General features: G+C 41.6%; 1 protein-coding gene across 1 annotated transcript; it reads left to right on the plus strand.

Annotated features, from left to right (window-relative positions):
- Window positions 1–311: 311 nt before the first annotated feature.
- Window positions 312–2,766, plus strand: LOC306796129 (alpha-2,8-sialyltransferase 8E-like; the record flags this gene model as incomplete). Its single annotated transcript, XM_079294904.1, has 5 exons — window positions 312–747; window positions 1,709–1,820; window positions 1,912–2,004; window positions 2,083–2,572; window positions 2,737–2,766. The coding sequence occupies 5 exons, from the start codon at window positions 312–314 to the stop codon at window positions 2,764–2,766; spliced, it is 1,161 nt and encodes a 386-aa protein (XP_079151030.1).
- Between the last annotated feature and the right edge of the window lie 8,074 nt (window positions 2,767–10,840).

Raw genomic sequence — 10,840 nt, forward strand, 5'->3', positions numbered from 1 at the left:
GACTACTTCAAACACTGCCAGCGTCCATGTCCACATGATCAGAATATAAATTCTCTCCAGGCTAACACGCACTCCTCATGCTATATGTTTTTAATGTACATTAACTCAAGTACGACTTAAAGGTGCTGAAGTTGAAATTCAGAGCATATACTGTATATTGCCTCCACATGGCTCTCAACGTGGTGACGACTGAGCCAGTGGCTCGCAGCTAACGGTGCGCTAAATGAATGCCAATTGACCTTTCCCACTGAAGACAAAAGCCGGATGTTAGCGGGTCTTAGTGGATTTTTAGTTCAGTGGGAAGAGATGGTATGAATGATATCGCTGGCAAGTGCAACAACAACGATGAGTCGGCCTACAGGGAGGAGGTGCGGCACCTGACGGTGTGGTGCGCCAACAACAACCTGGCCCTCAACACCAAAAAGACCAAGGAGCTTATTGTGGACTTCAGAAAGACCAAAGGCTGCACACACACTCCCATCCATATCAATGGAACGGAGGTTGAGCGTGTCACCAGCTTTAGGTTTCTGGGTGTCCACATCTCAGAGGACCTCTCTTGGATCCTCAACACCTCAACCCTGGTCAAGAAGGCACACCAGCGTCTCTTCTTCCTGAGGAGACTGAAGAAAATCCACATGTCTCCTCTGATCCTGGAGAACTTCTACCGCTGCACCATCGAGAGCATCCTTACAAGCTGCATCACAGTTTGGTACGGTATCGGTCTCGGACCGAAAAGCACTGCAGAGGGTGATAAAAACTGCTCAATGCATCACCGCTACTCCACTCCCTGCCATCGAGACCGTCCACCTCAAGCGCTGCCTGCGGAGGTTGCGCAGCATCGTCAGGGACACCTCACACCCCGCCCATAGACTGTTTGACTTCCTCCCCTCTGGGAGGCGCTATAGGAGTCTCCGTTCCAGGACCAGCAGGCTCACGAACAGCTTCATCCCCTCAGCTGTCACTTTACTAATACACTGCACCACGGTGATAGCCCTCATCCTCCAGGTGACTCCGGAGCTTTTTAGCACCTTTCCAAAGGTATGTTGTTTGTCATTCATGAATATGTACCACAATATCTGCTGCTTGTTTGGTGACTTGATTGCTCTTCAAACATTTTACCACAAGGTTACAAGGTTCATTTATTGTCATTGTACAACAGGGTTGCGCAACAAAATGTAGTTTTCAGTCACATTTTGCTACATAAGAAAAAGACACAACAAATGTATATGTGATATGGTGGAGGATGAATTTAGGAGTCTCACAGCCTGAGGAAAGAAGCTGCCCTGAAGTCTGATGGTATGGCAGTTGATACCTCTGTATCTCTATCAGTAGAGTAAACAGGCTGTGGCTGAGGCGGGTATTTAATATCCATTAGGCTTTTTGCAGGTCCCTCTTGTCACCAATATCACTGATGCTCGGTAGATTGGAACCAATGATGTTCTGTTCTGTTTCTATACCTCCTCTGTAAATGTTAGCGAGAACTTGGCACAGGAATTTTTACTTCTTAAGTTTCGTTGATGAGGAAGAAATACAGCCATTTATTAGCTGACTGTGTCAGGTGTTGGTGATACTGATTCTGAGGAGCTTGCTCCACTTCAGATCCATTGATCTAGACAGGGGTATGTGTCTTTGAGTCCTTTTTTCTAAAATCAACAATCAGCTCAGTTGTTGTTTTTTGTAATACATTTCCCGTTGGTGCTGATTCCAGGAGCATCCAAATGGGACACATGTGCTGTTGTTGGGAATAGTGGGATCTTGACCAACAGCAACTGTGGAAAGATGATTAATTCAGCTTTATTATCAGGCGAGAAAGGTGTCCAGTGTAGTGGACAGTCTTAATCAACAGAATTAAACTCATCTCTGTGGAAATTCTACATAACAATCCCGACATCTTCTTTGTTGCTCGTTCAGGTGCAACCTACCTCCCTTGGACGAAGGCTATGGGAAGAATGTGGGCATCAAGACTGACCTTGTGACAGAAAATCCTACCATCCTAATACATAAGTAAGCGAAAGGATTAATCACTGCCCCTTTAAATGTTCCCTTTTGTCATGTTGCTTGACATCTGGTGATTATTTCCAGGTATGGATCTCTGATGGCGCGTCGCCGTCCGTTTGTGGAGAGGCTGCATAGCTATGGCAACTCCATGCTGCTCCTTCACCCCTTCTCCTTTGGCTTCAGCACTCCCTTGTGCATGCGGGCCGCCTACAGTATTGAGGACTTAGAAAGCCCCATCCTGCCCGTCTTCTGCAACCCTGAGTACCTCCAAAATCTGACCCTCTTCTGGCGCTCTCAAGGCCTACGAGCACCAAGGCCCAGCACCGGCCTATTCATGGTAAGCCTGGCGCTGGAACACTGTGCCAATATACATCTGTATGGGTTCTGGCCCTTCAGTAATCACCCACATGGACTCTATGCCTTGTCTCACCACTACTACGATGACGTGAAACCTTCGTCATTTCACACCATGCCGGTTGAGTTTGACATCTTGTTGCGGCTGCACAGTCAGGGGGTGCTCAGGCTTCACCTGGAAGATTTTCGACCAGGTGAAAAATATTTCCCAGACCCTGGAGTAGCTGACAGGACAGGAGCAAAGTGCCTTGTTTGTATCCCAGTCTTTCATATACTTTTGAATGAATTGCCAGATCTGTTTTGGCTAAAACAAGAAAATGTTGTAAATTTCTACATGCTTGAAATCTTTCTCCACACTCTTTTGCAGCTGGTGCCCTTTTTCAGAGTCCACCACTGTTTGATGACATGGATTAAGTGTGTCCAAGCAAGATGGATTTACAGTGAATGTTGAGTTGGCCCATCAGCAGCCAAGGCATTGGCACTAAAACCAAAATGCAACAATCATAAGACTGTAAACATTTTAGTCTTGCAGTAATTCTAAAACTGTCTGGAGGGGGTTCTTTTGATTTTAATGGGAATCCTTTGTGAGACATTTTTAACCTAAATTGAGTTTAATCTCGACAAGACACGTCTGCAATACAAATGAACAGAAAACAAAGCGAAACCAGACCACACAGCAGCAGCTGCTGGTATTTGAGATTCAGTGTGGAGGCTCAGTTGAGTAAATGTGACTTGACTCCTGCAGGCTCCCAACTCTCTCCATTACCCATACATCACAGGCGTGAACCCTAACGAGCAGCCGGCTGGCCGGCTCCACGGCGATTCCCACCAAATTGTTTTCCTCTGATATTCTTTGATATTGTGCTGCTTGCCAGGTGAAATAGAATAACATCAAACTGCGGATGAGAATATGAAGCGGTATCATTCCCGCTCAAATCGAAGTCTGCGATGATTCATTTTGTATTATGAGTCACCTTTTACGGAAAGAAAATGGATTTGAAAATGCATCTAGCGCCAAGCTGGTAATAACCCTAACATTTTTGCCCTCTACTGTTTTGTACCGCGTGTTTGTTTATGTGAATGTCCGAGCTTTTGGGATGCAACACCCCTGAAAATGAATGCTAATAAGATTGCTCTGCATCTAAAGGCTATGGATTAGGACTCTGGCAAAATCAGTACCATACATCTCTAAAAACAATAACAACAGTTGTGAAGGTATTAGGTAAATATAAACTTTATTACAGTCACAGCGGGATGGAAGTACAGTCATGGCGTTATGGAATTTATAATTCAACACAGAGAGCAATTTTTATGGCAGACAAATCATCTCAATCCTTTTTTTATTCATTCACAGTTATTATCTATTCCACAGTTCGTCAATTATTGACTTGGGTACCTGTTTCCTGGGTACACCCAACGCATCAGCAGTAGAGCAAAGTCCCGATGTTGATCTGCTGAAATGATCCATTGGTGAAATTGTGTAGAGGCTCCTTGTTCATGGTTGAAATAACACAATATTGACTGTAAACAGATGAAATGACCCTGGTTGGACTCTGAAAATGACATCCCTGTTTGAGCATCACGCAGGACAGAGCTGGTGGCTGTTTTCCTTTAATCCATCTCTCCACGTCGGCTACATCATTTTCCATTTCATTCTGCAGAGTACCGACTCTGCACGGCTCATCGTTTCACCCCCCTTGAATCAATATTAATCTCCATGTTTGGATAAAGGTTGTTTGTTTACCAATCCCATCAACAGGACTAATCCATAGATTTACATTTGGGGTCAAGTTGTCAATTTCCATTCAGTTTCCAATAGTTCAATTGTCGTTAGGGGGTTTTGCAGGTGATGTAAGGGAACATATGTAAATTACTGGGATGGCCGGAAATAGGTGAGGGTTATATTGTTTTTCTGTTGTTTTGATTTAATGGGTGTGCTGAAGGGAGGGTAGTCTAAAATTTGGGGTAAGGCAGATTAGAGTGTTTGAACTGTTTTTCTTTCCAGACGTGTATTACATTCTACCTTTGTGTGTAAAAAAGTAAATATGATCAAATAGATTCAAAAGAATATGGCATTCATTGACACTATTTGCCTTTCACGTGTTTGAACAGTCGCTCCATTGTAGAAGGGTTTTCCTTTTCAAAATTAGCTAGAAGGTACTAGGATTCATATGCTATTGTAGAACACAACAGACATTATAATCTTTATGCTTATTAGTTATTATTGACATTTTATTAGAGTGAGATATTGCAGGGAGCAATGTTCCCTCTAATTTTTCATGTGTCTGGGCATACACACAAGCTCCCTGAGCACACTGAGGACCACTGTGAGCAACATCAGATGTGCACGCTGTGGCCACACACCAGTATCACACCTGTTCAAAACCTTGGATCATAGCAAGTTACATGGCTTATTAAAAGAATCAAATTACAGCAGCAATTTTCACTAGTTTACTTTTAATATAAGTGATTTGACAAACTTTAAAGGAAAAAGACAAAAATCTTGTTGTTCATGAGATGTGTAGTATGTTTTATGTGACAGTCCTGCTTGGCCATGGGAAGAGTCTTGCTTTGGCCTGTGTGAGGTCCTGTTGTGGCCTGTGTGAGGGTCCTGTTCTGGAAGAAATGATACATATACACCTTTCAGACATAACATTTTGTTCACATTAAAACATTCACATTTTGCACAATGACGTGTGCTGTAGCTTGTGTTACAGTGTAAATTCCTGTAACTCTGTCTGTAAAATATGTAATTACTCAGTTTTTTATTATCATTTCTACTACCCATAAATTATCTAGTAGTAACATAATTTAATGATTAATATCCATAAGTAAAAAATCTTAATAAATGTCACTAGAATATGCACAAATCTGACTTAAATTTTACCTTATTTTTCACGTCTGTCCTTCTCACTTCTCCAATGGTTGTACACTTTGTCCAGGTTGATGGCTTCGTCTGCTTCTTGCTTTGACTTTATGTGCATCAGCTGGTCCAAATGTGCCACTTCAAGACGATTTCTGGATGCTGTTTTGATACGATTCATTAAACTGAATCCTCTTTCACAATCTGCACTGGAAGCTTAAAAGAACCACATTTCTTTTTTCCAATGGCTTGGTGAGTGGATGTGTCGCTGCCCGTTCGTTTCGCCATGATAAGGGGTTAGCATTTGCGTCTCGTAACTCCGCCGCACTGTTGTTAGCTAGCTAACCTGCACGGCGCGAATGGGCAGGGCAATAGTGTCAATGCTATGATTGGCTGCGTAGCGTAAGTGAACCGAATCGTATCATTGGCTGGACACCTGTCACTCACTGAGTTACGTTGCAAAATAGTACAGAAAACAAAATTATTATTATTATTATTATTATTATTATTATTGGTTTAATTGATTAGATAAGATTAGGACTAATATTAGATATTAATTAATACGTTTATGTTGAATTTTATTTTATGCGCTGCATAGATTTTCTTGTGCGCTGAGAATGTGCGAGCAGTGCGCGATTGCTCAAGCGCGCAGCTTAGAGGGAACATTGGCAGGGAGTATATTGCTGTATCTTTTCGGGTCAAAAGAGCTGAATAACATTAAGGGCCTTGCTATTTTTTCAAAAAAATATGAGATTCTCCTCCACAATTAATTTAGAGGTGGACTACAATGGCTTCTGGCTCATCACTTTTCTGTCTTTGGTCTGCTGGGAGAGCAGGCAGGAGCTCCGAGACTAGGTAGCTAACTAGCCAGCTGTGGAGATGGACAAGCTAGCTAACCAACAAGCCAGCCGTCCTCTCCGGAGCTCCCGTCTGCTCTCCTCCCGGCAAAGTAGTCTGCCAGTGGCGTATCGGCTAATATGTTCCCACTCGCTCATGTTAACTTTCTGATGACCAGACATCACAATTTTCTGTGGATAATATTCTGCAGATGCCCGCTGTGCATTCATTGCATCTGTCACTGCTAATGTTGACGACCTACTTTATCTTCCATCAAAGCTTCTGTAAAAAGGATACGGATGAATGTCCAATTGATTCATACGTCAGAGACCTGATGACTGAATGAGTTACACCGAGACGGATGGAGGGAAGGAGGAAGACGAGAAGGGAGCAGGACGAGGCCTACTCACCGTTTCATGCAAATTATCACAACAGAAAAACATTTCAAGGTGATGGATGTGGCCATGGATGTGGAAAGAGACGTCTGTAAATCAACGGATAATTTTTCTTTTTAGGTAGATAAAAGTTTTTGGGGGCCATTTGAGGTCATTTGAAGTAATTTGAGGGACAAGTTCAAGTCTCAAGTCTTTGAGGGACAAGTTCAAGTCTCAAGTCTTTGAGGGTCACGTTCAAGTCTAACGTCGTTAAGGGACAAGTCAAGTCTAAAGTCGTTGGGGGCCAAGTTCAAGTATAACATCTTTAAGGGACAAGTCAAGTCTGAAGTCTTTGAGGGACAAGTTCAAGTCAAGTATAAAGTCTTAAGGGACAAGTCAAGTCTCAAGTATTTGAGGGACAAGTCCAAGTCAAGTCTAAAGTCTTTGATCACAAGTCCAAGTCAAGTCTCAAGTCTCTTATGGTTGTAGTGAGTGTTCCGTTTTACCAGTGGTGGGCCGTCAGGGCCAGCAAGGCCTTCTCTGCTGGCCTAAACAGAATCACAAAGTTATCTATTTTATAATTTAATATTTTTATTAAACACACCACATGTATTATAATTTATAAAAATATTTTTCCCACTATCTTATTTTCTCATTACACAGCTACTGTCTTCCTCAGTTGCGCTGCTTCCTGTGCAGCATGTTTTAAGTAGAGCTTTTATCCAAGCAGATTTCACCAGTTTAAGTAAATGGGGACGATATTGTTGATTGTCATAGTCTTCAACCAATCAGATCTTTAGTTTGACATGTTGGGTGTATTCTTTGACGTGCCAGAGCCTGCTAGCTGGCCTACAAGTACGTCAGCATTAACGGGCAGCTCAGTTTTAAGGAGCAGCGCTGCAGTGAGGTGCAGCGTGCGCTGTGATTGGTCAGTGGGCGAGCACGTGACTATCGTGAAACGAAATTTATATGCATTATGTTTCCCACAATTTAAGCTTCTGCATTTTCCAAATGCACCAGTATTATTCAAACGTATTTTTCGGTTCGTAAGCCTCGTACCGAACGGTTGAATACGAATACGTGTATTCAGCTGCAGGACAGCAGTGAAGGCCCAGGTATAAAATGCACGGCCGCCACTGCGTTTTACTGACTGATCATATGGTAGTCTCCTCAATCCAAAATGGCGGAAGCAAAGCTCTGCTGCTGCGCACTGATGTTGCAAAAATACGACCAATTAGCTTTCACTTCTTACCGATTTACAGTAGGTTCTTCAGCTACTTTCAGAAAGGTACATTGTAATGACCTTTGACCTTTAAAAAACCCAAATGCAGTTACAGCTGTTCACCTTTGTGGCGCGGTGTTTTGTTGCATTGTAACTTCTATGCCTCGTTACCTAAACAACTATTATTGAAGAAATGAAGCTTCATGTTGCACATTTAAAGTAAGCTGCTATGGATGAATGCACTTAAAGCCAATGTAAGTAAGGGATGAATATACAAGCAGCATTTTACTGGGAGGAAAATGTGCTCTAATAATTTAATATCAATACCGCACTGGAAAAATATTATTAAAAGTAGATAACTGGGATTACTTCTCTGAAAAATGCTTTTTTCAAGACGAATTCACAAACTCTTGCCCAAAATGTGTTGAGCATCCATGGTTACGCTGTAGCTGAGCTGAGCTGTGAGCATAACACCTAATGTGATGCTGTTCATCCTCAAAACTGCAGTCTAAGTTTTTGTGATGTGAATTACTGTTGCTTAAACTAACAATGTCCTCATGGATAACATTGTAGATTATTGTCTTGATGAATTGCTTGTTATAAAAAGGTCGGATAAAAAAGGCCCAACAGAGTTGATGTCATCAAGTTGGTTGTTTGGTTCAAACAACACTAAAACCCGTGTTTGTGCCTTAAGAAATAGCATCGCTGATATGATTTAGCGGTTTTCATTTCTGTTCTTGTTTAGGTTGCGTGTTGATGCCAATCTGTCAAACCCCTTGACAGATTGGTATCTTAGGACGCACAATGCCTTCAACGGCCCAATCAGATTCGAGTGTTGTGTTGTGACATTATTTAAACGGTAGAGACCTGTTAGAGACGCTGCTGGCTGTTGGGGCCCAAACAGCTTCAGCTGACTCCCTGGCAACTTGAAAAAGGACAAGTCACGACCTGCCCGGCTGACAGCTGAGAGCTGAAATATAACTGACTGAAATATAACTGACTGATACAGGTGTATTTATAGATCATACTCAACACAGCCTACTGATCAAATGAAAGAAGTGAGAATGAAGTGCTGATGAGTTTCTGCATGTGTCTCTGTGATGTAGGTGTTTTATTTCAATAAATGATCATTGATCTCTTGATAAAGATGCAAAGGAGGTTGAAGAAGTCACTGCCAAGATTTAATGAAACTGTTCTGTGTTCTCACTTTATGTTCCCGACCGTACTGATCCACCATATGCTGCTTTCATATGTGTGAACAAATACACAGTTTTAGCCATGCTAGCAGGACTTCTATAGAAAGCTAACACATTAAAGTGAAAAAAAAATAGGATATGTGATTTCATTAGACCAAAAACAAAGTTTTTATTTCCTCATTTTCCTGTCACTTGTCTCTTGGAAATGTATTTTACGTTTACTAAATGTGATGAATAGGACATTTAGCGTTGCACCAATGCATCTTCCCTTTCAATTACAATTGATTTATTTCTTTGAAAGGCTGCTGGATTTTTAGCAGATAAGGCCGACATTAATCACATTCAATGAAACATTCTGCTTTGTTAATCACCAGACAGAACAGTCCTCTGCTATGTTACTCTCATATATGTTTGATTTCAGATTAACACTGTACAAAACAACGATTTAAAATATGTTTTTCTGAATAGAATGTAAATGTATGAAATATTCACATAAATGTATGTTTTAAAGAGTTGGTGGTCAAATGTTTTCCATTGTTTTAAAAACTGTTATACCCCCGCTTAAGTTCTACTCATCCATCCCGCTTACAATCTCTAGACAAAAGGCAACAGGACGCACTTTTGCGATCGGAAGCATTATTTTTTCGTTTGTAGTTTGAGTATATCGACCAATCACATATGACAAGGCGTCAATAAAATGTCGACAAACAGTCCATGCGGAGAGCAAAAGAGGTGGAGCCCATTGGCCAAATCGCCTACTGCTCAGCAGACACTTGTTCTATTTCTACAAAGACCCTCGTTGAAGTTGTGGCACGCAGAAGGGCACCATAAGTTGTGGGAGAGTTGATGATGATGGAGGGGACTCCAACCTGCTGTAGCTCCCAGGGACACCAGTAAGACAAGTGAGGGAACACCTCAAAGTCACTATGTCCATTTCTACGACAATATTTGGTGAGACGCATCAATGTGTGATGGAGTTGAGCAGGGAAATAAAAAAAGGTCTCATAGCAGCATTTACCATTTGTTGCACACAGTGTAAAAGTCGACCAAGCATCAACCTAATCTGGCAACGTATATTTATGGGACTTTAAAAAGATATTTAATGCATACAAAATTTGGGAAATGAGTCATTTCAACAAGAATGTGTGACAGGAAAGTGCAACTGTGATAGAGGGCAGTCCGCACCTGGGAAGCCAACTTCAGATTGTGTCTGAAGCCTTTACTAAATGCTAATGTCAGGTGTAAGACATTTCAGATGTTGTAAAATGACAGAACTGAGCTCAGTGTGAATACGAACAATTTTTCAGGGGAGCAGTTTGGGAAAAGGTCAGTGTGCAATACAGAGCAGAGAAACAGGCAAGAAAAGGCTACAGCAACTGTGTTGGAGTCATACAAGTTCAGAGGAGAGTGAAAAGGGCAGGCAAAGAGAGACAAGTGGAGAGGGTATAAGGCAGCAAGAGCCTTGGTGATTTAACATTTCCCAGAATGCCTTGCCTAGACAAACCCCAGAGAATATGCCAATTAGCACAGAAACAAGTAAAGAAGGGACAACTTATATTATCAGGTAGAAATCTAGATCTTGCCTCCAAAATCAGCTCATTACAAAATACATCACTCAATACCTTGATGAAACCATCATGCTTTTTATCCGTTATTTCTCAAGTCTAAACCTAACATTTCCATCAAACCCTACAGTTTGTGCTCAATTGAAAATGTTTGCTCTTGTTTATTTCACAATGGATAGCAACATTGAATGCTGTCAATGTCAACCTCTGGAACCATCACGTTTGTGCAGCACTTTGGATTTAATACCGAGCATTCATACGTCGGGAATATACTGTCAGAAAGTATTCTCTATCAAATATATGCAAAATAAATATTGTTATGTTTTTGCATTGCTGACTGTAAAGCATATTCTAAACAATGACTTGTGTACAAAATGGAAGAGTCCTTCACAAAAATCAACATAGCTCCTTTCAGACCACATGCTGTAAGA

This window comes from Melanostigma gelatinosum, assembly GCF_949748355.1.
Source record: "Melanostigma gelatinosum genome assembly, chromosome: 22".
In the NCBI taxonomy this organism is placed as follows: domain Eukaryota; kingdom Metazoa; phylum Chordata; class Actinopteri; order Perciformes; family Zoarcidae; genus Melanostigma; species Melanostigma gelatinosum.